The 19,329-nt window shown below is 43.6% G+C and overlaps 1 protein-coding gene across 1 annotated transcript in view; it reads right to left on the reverse strand.

The window, feature by feature from the left end:
- Window positions 1-19,329, reverse strand: part of LOC138514720 (collagen alpha-1(VII) chain-like) — a 1,453,166-nt gene that overhangs the window by 949,609 nt on the left and 484,228 nt on the right. Inside the window, exon 25 of the mRNA XM_069630120.1 lies at window positions 2,354-2,535. Within this exon, the coding sequence (XP_069486221.1) occupies window positions 2,354-2,535 (182 nt within the window). The remainder of the gene's footprint in view (window positions 1-2,353; window positions 2,536-19,329) is intronic.

Genomic DNA, 19,329 nt, shown 5'->3' on the forward strand with positions numbered 1-19,329 from the left:
ATTCACCTAAGATTTCAATTTCATTATCAATGCATTATCTTCAATGTGCATGTACTAGCCCCTACAGACTTATCTGATTTGGTTACATTATATCAACCACTCAGACAAGAAAAAATCTCTGCACAATTTCTGTTAACTACACACCACCCTCTTTTTGCTTTATCACAGTTTTGTTCCTTCCAATTACTGGCCGCACAAATGTGGAAAAGTCTACACTTGAACATCTGGTCACCCTAAATGTATTTGAGAAATGCTTCAAACAATAACTCTTCGATTCTGCCTTTGTTAACAACTAATGTACAGGTTTCTTTACTTGCTTTTTGATCAATAAGATTTGTGTAAATCATTTTATGTTGCCGTTTAAGTTAACACGTTTAACCCTTTCGGTAAAGGGACTATATAAATTTAATTAATAAATAATAAAATCCACATGTCAGTAAAAGGGTGCCCAGCTGCAAAGGTTGCTATGTCTATTTTAAAATACAAAATCATTACATTTTGACACCAAAACACAGTTACATTAAAGATTGACATGTTTACACGTAGGGGTTTCACCCCCAATAGTCCTCTTGCCTGTCATTTCTAGACCTTTTCCAAACAACCCTATATACAATACTAATTGGAGTTCCTCTACCTCGCCCATTTACCTTCCAATCCTTCTGATTCCAACCCCTTGATTTCTGTGCATTTTTGTTTTCTTCATTTTAGTTAGGTATTGTTTATTTTTAAATGTATCTTTATTTTTGCAATTTTCTGTTATCTATTTGTCGAGATATGTTCTACCCGTTTAACATTTATTGTTACCTATAAGCACATAATGTGATTTTTCCTCTGACTTAAAAAATGACAAGCGCTCTATGGATGGAGTAATGACTTTGGCCAGCACTCTGTTGCCAGCTGGTATGGCATGCTGCTGCCATCATTATCGCCATAATAAGCATTATAGACTGTCCTTTTGTTTGAGTTTTTTTGGTTGAGCATTGTGGCATCAATCACAAGACTTCCCCATCAAAGCTGATGCAGGTGCCAAGGAAACTCTGAAGTTTCATTAAACAGCTGGTGAGTGCTGGCTATGGAGTATCAATGCACCGAAAGCGCTGTAGTGTATATTACTCTGCATCTTGTAATATGATACGACTTCCTGGTATTCCAACAAGATCCAAAACTGCACTTGCACTGCACTTTGTGTCTTGCAAACTCATTTTAAATCCTCATGACTGGTAGCTCCTTTCAATCGATTGCAGAGTGTGGGCAAGGGTTTTCCAAGGAGCTCTCTGTGACCTTTTTTTAAAAACTACACAAAGGAATGTCTAGGATGTTTGTTTGTTTATTTATAAAGTGTATTTATTTATTTATTTATGTATTTAGTGTTTACTGAGCACAATCGGTTTTACACGTGCACTTTATGTTCAGTTGAAGTATAATTGTGTGAACTCTTTGGATAGTTATATATCGCTGTTGGCAAAACATCGACTTTGCCACACCACAGAGGGCTATGCCTGCTGAGGTGTCTCCCGACGGTGGGAAAACAGGATTGGTCTGGCTGGTACGGAAGCCTTGCTTTGCAGCCAATCAAAAGAACACAACACAGCAATCACTCACACTGGTTGGAATGTAGAGCACATAAACCAATCCTCGCACCTCTTTTTCCCCAACTGGTGGGGGGAAAAACCAAGCAGAATTCCCAGAATTCCGTTTCAGTGGATGGAGCCAAAGCAAGAGTAGTTCTGCACATTTCCTCTTCCTCAAGATTTGTTCCACTAATTCCTATGTTTGACGGTGGTTTTTGCTGTGTTGTGGCCTTGTTAAAAAATGATTTGAACGCCAAAATTGAATTTAAGGGCAGTGGCGTTTCCTAGATTTGCAGGAGTTGACGTTTGGTAGAAAAATTTCAGGACTATTTTTCAAATAACTGGAGATTGAAACCCAGCCATCACTGGCTGCAAAATCCTGAGGGTTTCCATTTGGGACCTTCTACAAACAAAGGACAAGAGAATTATTCAACGCTGGAACATGTAGATTTATTTTCCAGACTGATAGAAAATTGATCGCACCTTAATTTAGACTGTTGGAACTAGAAAGCACTGTCAGTCTGCTGAAGACACCGTTGCTGGATTTGGATGCAGTGGAGTCATTGTAGACAAATTCAACAATGATGTCATCACTAGGCGACAGATTAGGTTGTGTCCAGCGCTGCGAGATTGGCAGTCTAGCACTGATTTAAATTTGAATGTCTGAAGAACATTGCAAAAAGTGCATTACACGGTTTACAAAATGTGCATTGCAAAGAAGGCCAAGAATCCAGTTTTTGAATGCAGCGTGGCCTCCTTTGGTGGCACAGAACCAGGCTCACCTCAGGTGGGCGGTCAATTTCTTGGTAATCCGAGCAGATGTTCTCGATCAGTTCTCTCACGATGAGCGGAAAGTCATCAAAGCTGCTGACGTAGAAGATGTTCTTGAGGTTCCGATGCAGCATGATGCTTTTCAGCTCTTCGACGTCGGCTCCAGACACCCCCACAGCTATGATCCGGATTCCTGCGACAGACAGAAGCCATTTTGAAACGTGTTATGGCAAAAGCAACATGGCAAGATTACTTTTGATAACAGATTCGGGGTGTCCGTACAACGTCTGGTACTGTGAGATCAGAAATGCTTGCAAAGTTGTAATCACCCTTGGATCTCTGCAGCACGCCCCATCAGCATATCAAATACAAATAAAAAGTTGTCTTTTTTAAATTTTGAGTAAGATTGATGAATAAGTGCATTTCTTAAGTTTGCACCTGCACTGGTTGTTGGGTATTTGTTGCATCCCAGTAAAAGGCTTAGGCATGTAATTACAGTCGCAACTTACCTCGACCAAAAAGACCCCTCATCCATCAGAGAGCAAAGGGTTAAACTCCTTTTCAGTGCATCACTACATGCATTACCAACAGAATATCCAATAAGGGAGCTTTGCATCATTAAAGAGATCCAAAGCTCGCTCAACACGCCCCATGGATTCGACCAGACAAAGGGCAGGTAACCAACTATCAATTAGAAAACTTTGATTAGGTGAGCCTGAGGAATGTGTGAGTAACTGCTTCTTTGAGAGGGTGTATGCCAGACAGTTTAACTGGGGTGGGGTCTGGAGTGAAAAACTATAGGGTTTTGTGTTCTGTTCTGCTTGCCCTGCTGATCACTATCCCACTCATTGAACACTCCTTCAAAGCACTCACTCGATGTTCTTTGGGCTCCCATGCATGATAGATCATCAACATTCCCAGGGTTCACACAGAGTGGCCGGAAGGTCAAGCAGACCAGGACATCACATAGTCTCTCAATCCAGTGGCTGAGGCTATGACTGTGGTGTGTGTCTTGACTGGGAGACTATGTGGAGCCCTGCTCTGCATGCCCTGCTGATCACTATCCCACTCATTGAACACTCCTTCAAAGCACTCACTCGATGTTCTGTGGGCTCCCATGAATGATAGTTCATCAAAATTCCCAGGGTTCACACAGAGTGGCCGGAAGGTCAAGCAGACCAGGACATCACATAGTCTCTCAATCCGATGGCTGAGGATATGACTGTAGTGTGTGTCTTGACTGGGAGACTATGTGGAGCCCTGCTCTGCATGCCCTGCTGATCACTATCCCACTCATTGAACACTCCTTCAAAGCACTCACTCGATGTTCTGTGGGCTCCCATGAATGATAGTTCATCAAAATTCCCAGGGTTCACACAGAGTGGCCGGAAGGTCAAGCAGACCAGGACATCACATAGTCTCTCAATCCAGTGGCTGAGGCTATGACTGTGGTGTGTGTCTTGACTGAGAGACTGTGATGTCATGACCTGCTCTGCTTGCCCTGCTGATCACTATCCCACTCATTGAACACTCCTTCAAAGCACTCACCCGATGTTCTTTCGGCTCCCATGCATGATAGATCATCAACATTCCCATGGTTCCCACAGAGTGGCCGGAAGGTCAAGCAGACCAGGACATCACATAGTCTCTCAATCCGATGGCTGAGGATATGACTGTAGTGTGTGTCTTGACTGAGAGACTGTGATGTCATGACCTGCTCTGCTTGCCCTGCTGATCACTATCCCACTCATTGAACACTCCTTCAAAGCACTCACCCGATGTTCTTTCGGCTCCCATGCATGATAGATCATCAACATTCCCATGGTTCCCACAGAGTGGCCGGAAGGTCAAGCAGACCAGGACATCTCAAAGTCCCTCAACCCATTGGCTAAGGATGTGACTGTGGAGTGCGTCTTGACTGAGAGACTATGTGGTGTGGTGTTCTGTTCTGCTTGCCCTACTGCACAGGCTCTGTGGAGATCAGAATGTTGATAATTGATAATGCACAGGAGCATGTTGAGTGAGTGCATTGAATGAATGTTCTGTTTGGGTCTTATATGTACTGAAAAGCGTTATGCATATGTCTCCCACATTTCTGCTTTTACTGATTTTTACATATAAATAAAGGGTGCTATGTTCTTTCATAGTCAGACATTATAACCAATGCATTTTAAACGTGTACAAAATTACAAAAAAGGTCATCACACTTTTTGAAAAAAAATGTTTGGGGGGATTCCGCCCCCAATTCCCCTCCGCCACCTATTTTTACTATTCACGAACCCCCCAACCCCTTATATGCCCTTTCACACACACCCAAAAAATGTCGATGACCTTTTTCGTAATTTCGTACACGTTTAAAAGGCCGACGTAGAAATTACTGGTGATGAAACGACGTTATACCAAAGAAAGATGGTTTCACTCTGTTTCCGTTCAGTATTTATTTTTTAAAAGTGGAAAAAGGCAGAAATCTATTAGCTGTTCATGGTGCCAATCATAGCTTGCAGGCCAATGGCTATGAAAAGTAGCACAAGGCGAGGCTGATAAATAATATTGTTTTCTCTTTGAAGTTGTTTTAAGGGCTAAGGTAATGTTTAAAATGTCAGCTGAAGGAGCAGATGTCTGTTTTTAGGTTGAAAATGGATCTTGGATTGAATTGCAAGAACTCAACGCTCTGAGCTTCCAATTAGAGGCATCAAAGTGTTGCATTTTTAATTTGAATAAATGCAGAAAAGCACTGGTTGAAACCTATTTATTTTTACAGAGCACATTTCATTGTGGATAAACACAGATAAAATTACTAAACAATAAATGAACTAATGAGCGAATAGGTGTAGAGCAGGGCGGAGGTGAGACGTCGGTAGCGGCTGTCACACAGTGCGGCTTGGCGCTCATCCCGCGCTGATGGGCAGAGGCATTGCTATGGTGGGGAGCGAAGGGGGCTATAGCCCGTGGTCTTTTGGTTGTAGCCCCGGATAGAATCTCAGGAGCTACAACTAAAAGGCTAGCTAGCACCCAGTCCCGACAGTTCTGACATTAGCGTAGCCCCGGGTCTTTTCCAGACCTAGCAACACCCCTGCTGATGGGTCAGCTCCTCTAACCTTGCCGGCACCTTCCTGCACCGATACGGGTTTCATCTTCATGCCGTCAGTGACCGAGGTCTGGACATTTACTGCTGCTCAGCGAGCTGCGGCTACCACGCCTGCCTTCCTGTTCTGCCCTGGAAGATCAGCACTACCACTGTATGTGCATTTGTGCTTCCTGCGCTTGGAGCTCCTTATGTTCTGGGTTCTCTCCAGCTATGACATCCTCCTCTTCCTGAGAGCCTCCTTGAGCCCTGCTAAAGCCGTGTGCTCTGAGCTTGTCTTTCCACTACTGGATTAGTTGAGCTAAGCAGGGCATTATGTGGTGGGTGACAATCTGTAGTGCTGATGGTGTGGGGGCAATCGGTGCACTAGATACCCTGATTGCTTGTTGGCGTCCCTTTATTAGGTCTCCAGTCAATCTCGGGCTCATGCTTTTTATGGCCTCTGTTGCCTTCTCTGCCTTTTGCCATCATCTATACACCTGGGCAGACCTCCACCCTTTTTCTCCCTTCCTAGGCTTCTGCTAGCTTGGGTGTAAACTGAGGTTTTGGGGAGGAGGGTCACCAGGGGTGACTGTGAGTAACTGCTCTTGAGCCTCTTGAGCACCCAGGTTTCCTGGCACGCCCCCCCACCCCTTAGAGCACACTGCTTGGGTGGTATTATTAGCCTTTTTTTCTCCGACATCTTTGGAGGTGGCCTGCACCAGGCTGTGACCTGTAGTTGCTACGACCTCAGCAAAAGTGCACTTGTTCATCTCTGCTGTCTGCTCCTGGACTGCTGCCTAGGGCACCGGAACTACCATCTTCAACTGCCTCCTACTTACTCCCCGTTACCATCTTTTCTGCGTTTCCAATTTTGTGCCTTTCTTTGGACTGATACCGGCGCTGTTCTCCCATTACCATCTGCTGCCAACTTTGTGCCATCGTTCCTGGACCTCCAAGCTGACTTCCTCATGGCCATTCCATCGCCACTGCAGCGGGTCTCACAATCTTATGCCGCCTCCCATGTTCATATGACTGGTATTTTAAGGAGCTCTCTTAGACATCTGTAGCCCTGGGCACCCTACTCTATGGGTGACCCTCTTAAAGGCTTCAATGTTCATTATTTATTTCTGTCTGTAGCAAAGCATGTGCTGAATAGCCATTTATTTGTCTACTTTTCTCTTTCCGATTCTTCTTTCTGCTTTTATAACTCGTCCAATCCCATCTGGGATGACCTATCGCACTCCTCCAGTGCTACCCTCTGCTCGTCTACGTCATGCATCTAACTTGTCCTGCCCTCTCGTTTCTTCTGACGCTCTTCCGCAATTCCACTGGGGTCCTTTAAATGCTTGCTCTATCTGTCATAAATCCCACTCTATTCTTGACCTCTTTCCTCATTCTAATTTTCATTTTATCTGTTTAACTGAAACTTGGATCACCCTTGATGACTCTGTAACTCGTGCTTGTCATCACTCTGCCTCTACTTCTTTTTCCCACATCTCCTGCCCAGAGGTGAGGAGGTCACTGGAATCAGCTTCAATTCTTCCTGCACTCTCATATCTCCTCGTTCCAATCTCCCAAGGTGTCCTTCCTTTGAATACCAAAAATTTTCTTTCTTTTCTAACCCATCTCTTTCCTTGCTGTTTATTGGCCCCCTGGTCCACCTACCAATTTTCTTGAACATCTTGACCTCCTTCTATACCATATTCTTCCGTCTTCCTCCCCTTTTTCCCTCCTTGGAGGTTTTAATTTTTCTGCCACTAACTCTTCACTCTCTCTCCGGCTCTCTCTTGCTGACTCTAATTACTTGCACTTTCTTCCTTCTTCTTCCCAACAGTCTGGCTCCTGCCTTGTCTTAATCTTCACTGCATATTCCCCCCTTCCTCTTGTCTTGTCTTGTCTCCTCTTCCCCTTGTTATGCCTCTGGCCATTTACTTCTCTCCTTTTTCCTTTCTCCTTCTGTTCCCCCTGTTCCTCCGTTGACTATTTTTACATGCCATAACTTTTCTTAATTACAATGTTCATCTTTCGTCTTGTCACTGAGCTCTTCCCTTCTTTCAATATTTCTCTTCTCCTCCCTTTCTACTGACTTAGCTGCCAGTATTCTACACTTCTTTGTACGATCAGTTCTTGACTCTACATCCTTTCTCTCCAACTCGTGAAGCTTCACAGCCTTGACTCACTCCACACCCTATTTTCCTTTGCTGTAGCCTATGTAAAGACGAGGGGCTTTGGAAAAACCCTCACTCCCTTTCTTACCTTGCTATGCTTTCAATTCTGCACTATTCTTTTGATTCTGCTTTACTCACTGCCAATAAATCCTACTTTTCTGAATGTACACTTTCTTTATCTCACCACCCTCATCGTCTCTATCAGCTTTTACACAATATCCTCTCTCCAAAAGCCCCCGATCCTTTTGCTTTCTTGTCTCTTTCTTCCTCTGACTTTGCAAACTACTTTACATGTAAAGTAGCTAACCTTCGTTTAGCATTCAGCCCCTCTTCTTCTCCCTCGCCTTCTCGTTCTCCTGCTCCATCACTTCATTCTTTCTCATCATTCTTTCCTCTCACAGACCTTGATAATAACTCATGCTTATCCTACTGCTTCTACTCCTGACCCTCTCCCTTCTTCTCTTATCCCTCATGTACACACTCATCTTCTTCCCTATCTTACTTTCCTTGTTAACTCCTCACATGTGCATTCTTGTATTTTAGTGGCTTTCAAGCATGCGCTTATTCACCCTATTCTGAACAAACAATCTCTTGGTCCGTGATCTAATTTCTGCCATATTTCCCTTTTACCCTTTCTCTCTAAAATTCTTCAAGTGCCGCGCATACCCAGGTAACCCGATATCTGAGTCTTCATTCTCTTCTTCCTCCCTTGCAGTCTGGTTCACGCCCGCCTCACTCCACCGAAACTGCCCCCTTCATGTTTCTAATTCACTCCTCACAGCCTGTCACTCTAAGCTTTCTTCTATTCTTATTCTTCTCGATCTGTCTGTGGCATTTGACACGGTGGTCCACTCCCTTATCTTTTGCAACTGACTTATTCTGTCACTTGGGCTGGACACTCTTCTTCCTCACTCCCTCTTCTCTATGGTGTCCACCTGAGGCTCGGGACTCTGCCCTCTTCTTTTCTCTCTCTGCCCTCTTCACCTCCTTTCACCTTTCCTTTCTGCTTTATGCTGATGACACCCAAATCTTTCTCTCATTCTCTTCCTTGGATTCTGTTATGAACTCCATGGTGGTTCTTTTCTTCAGCCTTCTTCTATCTCTTCCAATCCATACCCCCTATTTCCTTCCCCCACCCACTCAGTCTTTTTCACTTTCAGCACGCAACCTGTGCTTTATCGTTGATCCCTCCCTCCCCTTCTCCCTTTGTATCTCCTCTATTGCACAATCCTGTTCTGTTTAACATTCCTCGTGCTTATGCTTATCTTTCTTTTCGTGCTACTAAACTTCTTCTCTTTTCCCTTGTTTTTTCCTGTATCGACTACTGTTCATCTTTATTGCTTGGTCTCTCTGCCTGCCACCTTTTACCTCTTCGTTGTATCTGTAACTCCTCCGTTCGTCTTCTTTTTTTCTCTGCCCCCTCTGTCCCCTATTACATCCTCTCTGCTCTCAATTTCACAACTTCCTGTCGAATCCCGTCTTTTGTATCACCTTCTCTCGATCATCTTCAAATGTGCCCATGGCTTGGTCCCACCCCACCTCTCCTCCCTACTCTCGCTCTATGTCCCTCCACACCCGCTACAATCTCAGAATCTATTTCTCTTAACTGTTCCTAAGCCGCCCTGTGCTTCATCTCGTTTCTGCTCATTTTCGCTTTGGACTCCTAAACATTGGAACACTCTTCCCCTCTCACTTCGCTCCTCCTCATCTCTGAATTTTCCAAACAAATCTTAAACTCTACCTTCTTTTGTCTCTAGTTTAATAAAACAAACATCTTTTTTGCTTTTTCTCTGTTGATGTAACCCTTATTCATTTGTACCAATTTTATTGTACTGTTTTTGGATTGTTTTTACTTTTCAGTGCCTTTGGCGAAAGTCGCTTTATAAATTCAATAAAATACAAATACAAATAAACACAGGGGGAAATGTTGAAAAAATAAATACCGTAAAACCAGGAGCCTTATTTATACAACACAGGGAAATGATGACTTCAAGAATAAATTCTTGTAATTACAAAAACATCTCATGTAAGTGCTCACTGAGTGCAGTCAGCTTTTGGATTGCTTTGTTGTTTGACTTTGTTTACTCTTGGAAGTATTACCTCGTTGGATGGAGTTACTTCTCACTGACCAAGCCCCCTGCTGTGTAAAAGCAACTCCCGTAACGGGAAGCGCATGTAAGTGCTCGCTGAGTGCAGCCAGCAGTCAGCGAGAGGAGTGAGGCGAGAGGGAAAGGCGTGGAACCTGTTACCTGGTAAGACTGGCTCTGCTTATTGCTTGGCATATTGTGAGCCGAATTATGTATTTTGGTGATGACACATTATTCAAAAACGTGGCAGAGCATACAACTTAAGAAGCAAAGAGCCGCCCGCGTAATCAACGAAAACTAAGGATAACAATAAGGAAATTGCAGCAGGTCATTCCGAGTGTTTGGATAACGAAGAAGGAAAGGTTACGCGGCTCGATGAAAACACAAAGGGAATTGTGCCTGGCAGTAAAATCACAGCTTACTTTCCCATGCCAGTTAATGGAACCATTACACAGGGTATACAGCGGATGGGGAGACGGATGCTTTGAAAGAATGCGGCATCCTACATAAAAGCGCCTTTAGTTCTCAACCACCGATTGATAACAATTCTTTACTCAACCTATGTTACATTCTCTAAAGAGAAGTGCTTGATGTTGTTTATGGGGAAGCAATAATGCCATAGTGTGCCCCAATGTCCAGCATTATTGGCCTTAATGACCTCTCCGGACTTGGTAAGGTTAGTGGGAACTTCCACTGAAAAAGAGGTTGATTCCTCCTATGATGAGGAGGGAGAACGGAGTGCCATGAGTAATCTCACTAATAAGGAGAGAAAAACAGAAATAAGAGGAAGAATATGGTGGATCAACAATCGCAGAATATTTGTGCTGGCCAGTCCTCCATTAGAAGAAATGCCAGCTCGCTAGCTTGTATTGCAAGTAGTAGTTTTCCTTTCATTTCAACGGAAAGTAGAGAAGATGATGTGGATGGCATGTAGGGGGAAAAATCAGTTGAGGCCAAAAAAGTTTTAAAAAAACATCCACCAAAGGAACTTTGGACAAGTGGGTTATAACTACTTATAATAATGGCTAGAAAGAAGATATTCTTCAGGGCGATGCGGCCCAATCTGCTCGGACAGTGTTAGGATCGAATGAAGATTCAATACATTTGGACATGACTTTAAAGCCATGTGTCGTGGAAAACAAAGTTATTCATTGAATGCGAAACCAATCAGACAATTTGACTATTAACAAGTCCAATGGAAATGCATTGCCACTTCCATTGTGGAAGGCGTCTCAGGAATCTACTTATAATACTTTGGAAAAACTTACTATAACCAAACTTGTTGCTCCTTATGATAGACCTTTAGTAAATCGTACACATTATTTGAGGTTATTAAATACAATACCGCCATTACATATTCTTACAACGAAAGATGTACATTTGGTTACGATACCTGACCTTTCTATGGACACTAAATGGGCATGTTTTGACTGTGGATTTCATAATGTTATTTTCCATGTATTTTTTTACAATGGGATATTTGATTGAAGCAGGCAATATTTATTCTCTGCACTTTGAGGCGAGGATGTTGCCTAATTTACAGATTACCTCGAACTCTAGAATGAGGTGTGTTATCAATAATGCAGGGTTAGTAAATGTACCTCCTAATAGTGGTAAGGAGGAGGAACGGCCATGGTTACCAGCTGCTTTTATTAATCATAGACAATGAATTTTTACTGACACACAAATCTGGAATTAATTTTATATGTTGGAATGCCTGCGGGCATTCACATACAGTATGTGGTACAGAAAGACTAGCTGGCTTGAAGGAACAAGACGTTTTTGACTTCCCGGAACCTGGTTACAAAGAAAGTTGATAATGGATGGCTATAATGTCATAAATAGAGTTGCTACCAGGGGTGAATTTGCTAGGCCTAGTGGAGGAACGGCTATTTGAGCAAGGGTGCTCATTTCTTTATAAGAGTTTATAAATATAAATCTGAGCCCCAGGCCCTATGTGCTTCCCTTGATTTTGGAAAGGATAATTTGCTTCCTCATATGTTGATAATGAAGATGTATTCTCCACCTGGTGGTGAGATAAGCTATGACATATATAACAACTATATCGTCAGAATGGTATTAATCCCACCCCTGTGGGGAGATAATTATCTGCGGCTATTTCAACGCCTAGTGTGGCTCATCTGGCTTGGTAGCAGATTTGGGGATTCGTGGGGATAAACAGCTGGGCTCTCCCAGAGATGTAATGCAAAGAATCACCAGATGAAGTATGGTAGGGAATGGGTGGACTTTATGCATTCACGTCGCTTCCATTAGATCGATGCTGATGATACCGGCCAAGGTTTGGGAGAGTACACTTTGACTAATGGCAGGTTCCACAGTAGGGTGGAGTTTATATTCATGTTTAGCTTTACGAAGATGAATGCATGTGTCCTAACTTATCTACCTACCCAGTTACGTGATCCCGTGGCCCTGAATCAAAATTTGTAAGTAGATAGCTGGAAGGTGCTATAGTGTCAATGCTCCTGGCAATAGGATATGTTGGACAACAAAGAACGTAGATAATCTTAACATGCAGCTTGTTAAGGATCTCGAGATGATGATTGTGTTTGAAGATATTAATATTGAAGACTTTGCTTCCATGCTAACCAGGTTTCCTCTATATACGGTGCATCTCTTATTGGTAAATCTACATGTGCTACGGCCTTTCAAATTTATTATGCGTTAATTGCCTCTAGGAAAGAAGCATTGCATTGTCATATATGCAGCATAAATACCTGTTTTCAGGCGGGCCGAATAGGTCATTTTTGCAGATCTGAAATAATTAAGTGATTACGTACGCAACATAAAAATTGGATTAGAAACCATATTTTTCCTATGAGAGCTGCTAACTGGCAGCTCCTATATAATGTACTTAGAACCCAAGATTCCCAGAAATGCTCTTTAAAAAGTTTAATCATATTCCTCATAACCCCATTTCTGAGCAGACACGGATGAAACATTTTACTGTATTATATGGTAAGGAGCCTAGGAACATGCAACCATTGTGTTACCCCCTCTAAGATACCGCCTCATCATATTTGTCAGCTGAATGAAGATGATGTTCGCTAAATAATCATGAAGTTAAACTCTTCAAGAGCACCAGGACCTGATGGTCTCTCAAATAGGATATTTAAGAGGGATCCTTTACTTTGGTCCAATATTTTGTTTAAGCTCTTTAAAAAGGTTATTAAAGAAGGCATTTGTCCTTGTTTCTGCAGACAGTCGATATTGATTGCAATACACAAGAAGGGATCTGGGTAGGATGCCACAAATTACAGATTGTTAACTATGACCGATGCGCCCAGTAAAATATTTAGGAATTTGTTACTTGATGAAATCCGGGCTTGGGCGACAAAAGCTAACTTAATCTGCATGTTGTAAACTGGATTTTGCAAGGGTATGAGCACAACCCACGATATATGGACTGCACAATACTTCATGCATAAGGCTGTAAGTAACAAGGGTTCGTCTTTGTTCTTGGTGTTTTTAGATTTTCCAAGCACCTTTGATTGTATTAATCATATGGAACCCTGGCATGGGTTAACTAGTTGGGGCATCGATCCATGGTTATTACATTTTATTTCTCAATTTTACACGAATACCTCAGTCACCATAAGACTGAATGAGTAGGGTCTTTTATCTTCCAGCATTCCTACGTTTAAAGGGATCAAAGAATGGTGTGGCCTGGCTGTATACAATATACACGAGACAGACATGGTTCAGTGTTTAGCAGCTGGTCATAATTTCACCCTAACATTGATAACCATCTGATTCCCTGTTGGTGCTACAATGATAATACAATATTGTTAGATCAAACTCCGATTGGCCTTCAAAGATCTCTCTTGACTTTGGCAAAATATTCCAGCAAGCATAATTTAAAAGTAAATATGGTAAAGACTAAAATTATGATGATTACTCGCTTGAAGAAACGTAAAAGTTTGTCTGGATTTTAAATGGTTGCTCCATCACTGTTGTGCAACAGTATGTATATTTGGGGGTTCTGTTGACTATTAAAGCGGCTCCTGCAATAATTAGCCACCACATTACACCTAAGCCCATGCATCATTTAACGATGATTAGAAACTTCATACGGACAAAAGGAGGTTATTCACTGGAAGGACCTATTAGGTTATATAAGGGTATTACCCAAATTGTTCGTTTACAATTGTTTGAATGAACAATTCACCGAATTTAAAGGGTCACAATTGACCTTTTCACAATTGACCGTATGTATATATATATACATATGTATATATCGGTTTGGTATATATAGGGGTTTGGGGGGGTTGGCATTGGGGGGGGGGTTGGCGTTGGGTGGGGGGTTGTGGGGGGTTTCCCCCCACATATATGTTACAATTGACCTTCACAATTCGGTCAATTGTGAAAAGGTCAATTGGAATTCGAACAGTTGTAAAACGAACAATTCGTATACAACCTATATAAGACATGTGTTACTCCCGGAGTCTTATATGGCTTGGAACGTATAACGATAATCATTTAATGACGTTGAAACTGCTCAAAGGGAAATTGTGGGGAAATGCTTTGGTTTTACCACAGTGTCTATCGATTGAGATTATCAGGCTGGAACCGGGATTGGTGTCGTTACTCAAAATGGTTAAAATTAATCATAGTTTCTTGTAATTGGAAAGTTTGCAAGATTCTGAAAGTACATTGTTCCCCTTTTTTCTGATATGTGCTGTAAGTATCCACATTGTAATCAGGTGATATATGAATTTATACCTTTATGCCAAGAGTTTCATATGCCTATTGGATGGACATATGATCCCACATTTAACTTGTTTGATAATAATAAAAAGATTGTTAAGAAAGCTCAAACGTGGGATCGCATATATTGTATAGATTTCATTTCATCAAAGAGAGTGTATGGGGATTATGTGAAACAGAGTTTTGCATATTTGCACCTTTTGACTATGGTCTTTATGCTATTGATTACTATCTTCGTGTATTTGTTATGAAGTTAAGGCTTAATATTGAATCTGTCTTGAAGGTTACAGGGCGGAGAGTTAATTTAACCTTACACCAATCTAATGGCAGATTATGCGGAAAAACGATTGATAACTCCAGGCATTTATTAATGCAATGTTGTGCCATTGGCACTATTTATTGTCTTAATTATTGACTGCATGTGAGTGATAGTAAGAGTATTGCTGAAGATCAATTTTGGTTGCAGATATATGCTGCTGAGTCAAGTGTACTTTCAAATGCTGTATTTAATGTGTGGAAACAAATAGAACTAATGTTGTAACTTAAATGTTAATAAGTACTTACCATTTTATTAGCACCCAGGCTGGTCGGCGCAGTCAATCAGGTTTCTTGGTTTGCAGGCTGGTTCTCCTGATCTCAGCCCGCTTTTCATGGAGCCCGATGGCTGCAGCAGCTTCTCTGCATCTCGCTTTTCCAGCCACCATGGAAATGGAAGAGGGGCTCCCTACGAAGCCCCGCCTTCCACAACCATGGTGGCCATCTTGGCAAAGTATTTTCATTCAATGAAAGGGACACTGCGGGCATCCCGTTCTTTGAATGAAAATACTTATTTCTTTATCACCCCTGGTTAATGCTTTGGTAACCCAGGGTGCTAATAGCGTTACTAACCCAATCCACACGCTATACCAGGAGCTAACGTCCCGGTGCCCTCATTAAATGCCGTCGCTACGCTCGGGCCTTGAACTCAGGCTGCTGGGCCATTACTCCGGGTATAGCCTGTGGAACGGGTTACTAACACTATATTATTATTAATATATCATTTTTTAGTGACAGTTCATCTTAATTGAAATTTTAGTATTCCGGTTTGTGATGTGTTGTACCTTTGATGTAAGTTATTTTCTATTTTCTTCATATTAAGGACCTAAGATGGGTCTATGTTAGATGTGTTTGTATGTGTAAAGGTTTTATTGTTAAACCAAGTACACAAATAAAAGTTAAAAAATAATAATCTTTTACTGTGAGCAAATGCAACATCATCACATGAGGCAGGATTCTGCAACCTTCAGCTCTCCAGATCAAAAGGACTACAATTCACATCAGCCCTTTCCAGTAGATTCATCAGTGAGGGATTATGGGTGTTGTAGTCAAAAAGGTCTGGGGAGCCCCGGTTGCTGGCACCTGACATAAGGTCTCTGTTATCTGGCTGAGAAAATAAATGAACAAGGAATCAAAATATGTTTGAAGGTTTGAGGCACACAAATAGCAATACTGAACTGTGCCAGCGCCCCTGAATTTAAACACGTAAGTCATGTATCTTTTCTTCCTAAATTCACACTGGAGATATATGTTAAACTGGCTGCTATTCAGAGAGTCAGCGAGTGAGTTTGTGAATGACTGAGTGTGTGATTCATTTTATGTGCACTCAGTTTTTACTTGATCCCATCTCTCTAAGATAGACAGATATGCATATGTGTAAGCTTCCACCATTTAGACTAAGTAGAAGTTTAAAAGGTTTATTTTAAACAGTGTACTAAAGTGCAACTTCAAAAGGCATTCATCCGAAGCCTAAACAAAAGTCACACATTTATTTATATTCTAGCATTTTGAAGATAAATACTTTAAGTTGTTGGAACAATGTTAATTCTTGGAAATGGCGAACTCCCCCATTTTAGCATGTCTTGCCCAGGCTCCAGCAGTGCCCGTTATTATGAAATCAGTGCTCTAATCAAGAGCAGAGGTGCACCCTCCGAGACTGGTTTTATCACCTGCAACACTCTGGGGGGTGCCTGAGTGCCCCCAGACAAAGGATATCCAGTCTTGAAGGCAATCGCAACCCTGGCCTGGCTGCTGCAGAAGGCATAATAACAACGTATCATTACCCACGATGTGTGGTGCTCATTTATCAATCTCGGAAGGATTAAAGGCTGATTTTGGCCTGCCATGTATTCAAACCTGCGTGCGGACTCTGCACAGATGTCAAAGCGAGTGCACTACTCGCTGTGCTATCGGACCGGTCCTAACGGCATCCCCTAGGTGGGGGTCCCGGAGAGTTTGTGCTCAGGGAATGGTGCTGCAAAAGGATTGGTTGTCTGTGCACTGCCGCCAATGCATGTAAACGAGGGTGCTTCTCTCTTTCAGCGCGTCCCAGATGAACGCCGCCAATACATGTAAACGAGGGACTTTCTCTCTTTCAGCGCATCCCAGATGAACGCCGCCAATACATGTAAACGAGGGACCTTCTCTCTTTCGGCGCGTCACAGATGAACGCCGCCAATAGATGTAAACGAGAGACCTTCTCTCTTTCGGCACGTCCCAGATGGACGCCGCCAATACATGTAAACGAGGGACCTTCTCTCTTTCAGCGCGTCCCAGATGAACGCCGCGAATACATGTATACGAGGGACCTTCTCTCTTTCAGCGCGTCACAGATGAACGCCGCCAATACATGTAAACGAGAGACCTTCTCTCTTTCGGCACGTCCCAGATGGACGCCGCCAATACATGTAAACGAGGGACCTTCTCTCTTTCAGTGCGTCCCAGATGAACGCCGCCAATACATGTATACGAGGGACCTTCTCTCTTTCAGCGCGTCCCAGATGAACGCCGCCAATACAAGTAAACGAGGGACCTTCTCTCTTTCAGCGCGTCCCAGATGAACGCCGCAAATACATGTAAACGAGGGACTTTCACTCTTTCAGCGCGTCCCAGATGAACGCCGCCAATACATGTAAACGAGGGACTTTCTCTCTTTCAGCGCATCCCAGATGAACGCCGCCAATACATGTAAACGAGGGACCTTCTCTCTTTCGGCGCGTCACAGATGAACGCCGCCAATACATGTAAACGAGAGACCTTCTCTCTTTCGGCACGTCCCAGATGGACGCCGCCAATACATGTAAACGAGGGACCTTCTCTCTTTCAGCGCGTCCCAGATGAACGCCGCGAATACATGTATACGAGGGACCTTCTCTCTTTCAGCGCGTCACAGATGAACGCCGCCAATACATGTAAACGAGAGACCTTCTCTCTTTCGGCACGTCCCAGATGGACGCCGCCAATACATGTAAACGAGGGACCTTCTCTCTTTCAGCGCGTCCCAGATGAACGCCGCCAATACATGTATACGAGGGACCTTCTCTATTTCAGCGCGTCCCAGATGAACGCCGCCAATACAAGTAAACGAGGGACCTTCTCTCTTTCAGCGCGTCCCAGATGAACGCCGCAAATACATGTAAACGAGGGACTTTCACTCTTTCAGCGCGTCCCAGATGAACGCCGCCAATACATGTATACGAGGGGCCTTCTCTCTTTCAGCGCGTCCCAGATGAACGCCGCCAATACATGTATACGAGGGGCCTTCTCTCTTTCAGCGCGTCCCAGATGAACCCCGCCAATACATGTATACGAGGGACCTTCTCTCTTTCAGCGCGTCCCAGATGAACGCCGCCAATACATGTATACGAGGGGCCTTCTCTCTTTCGGCGCGTCACAGATGAACGCCGCCAATACATGTAAACGAGAGACCTTCTCTCTTTCGGCACGTCCCAGATGGACGCCGCCAATACATGTAAACGAGAGACCTTCTCTCTTTCGGCACGTCCCAGATGGACGCCGCCAATACATGTAAACAAGGGACCTTCTCTCTTTCAGCGCGTCCCAGATGAACGTCGCCAATACATGTATATGAGGGACCTTCTCTCTTTCAGCGCGTCACAGATGAACGCCGCCAATACATGTAAACGAGAGACCTTCTCTCTTTCGGCACGTCCCAGATGGACGCCGCCAATACATGTAAACGAGGGACCTTCTCTCTTTCAGCGCGTCCCAGATGAACGCCGCCAATACATGTATACGAGGGACCTTCTCTCTTTCAGGGCGTCCCAGATGAACGCCGCAAATACATGTAAACGAGGGACCTTCTCTCTTTCAGCGCGTCCCAGATGAACGCCGCAAATACATGTAAACGAGGGACCTTCACTCTTTCAGCGCCTCCCAGATGTACGCCGCCAATACATGTATACGAGGGGCCTTCTCTCTTTCACCGCGTCCCAGATGAACGCCGCCAATACATGTATACGAGGGGGCCTTCTCTCTTTCAGCGCGTCCCAGATGAACGCCGTCAATACATGTATACGAGGGGCCTTCTCTCTTTCAGCGCGTCCCAGAAGAACGCCGCCAATACATGTAAACGAGGGACCTTCTCTCTTTCACCGCGTCCCAGATGAACGCCGCCAATACATGTATACGAGGGGGCCTTCTCTCTTTCAGCGCGTCCCAGATGAACGCCGTCAATACATGTATACGAGGGGCCTTCTCTCTTTCAGCGCGTCCCAGAAGAACGCCGCCAATACATGTAAACGAGGGACCTTCTCTCTTTCAGCGCGTCCCAGATGAACGCCGCCAATACATGTAAACGAGAAACCTTCTCTCTTTCGGCGAGGTACCTTCTCTCTTTCGGCGTGTCCAAGATTAACGCCGCCAATGCTTTCAACTTACCATTTACCCATCTCTTAACTGTCCGTGGATTTCTGTTAGGAAAGATTATTCCTTTCGCAGTCTTCCTTCCATTGGCATCAATTGACCCCTCCGATTTGCTATGACTTGAACCCTGTCCGGTCTTTTAGAGTTAAGTCAAGTCTTTTCGCTTCACTTCCCTTGCTCTTTTGGGGGCACTGGTTATCCCTTGAGGCAACAAGTGACTGGGAACTGTGTCCCCTTTG

This window comes from Ambystoma mexicanum, chromosome 12 (genome assembly GCF_040938575.1).
Source record: "Ambystoma mexicanum isolate Mex_15411 chromosome 12, UKY_AmexF1_1, whole genome shotgun sequence".
NCBI lineage: Eukaryota > Metazoa > Chordata > Amphibia > Caudata > Ambystomatidae > Ambystoma > Ambystoma mexicanum.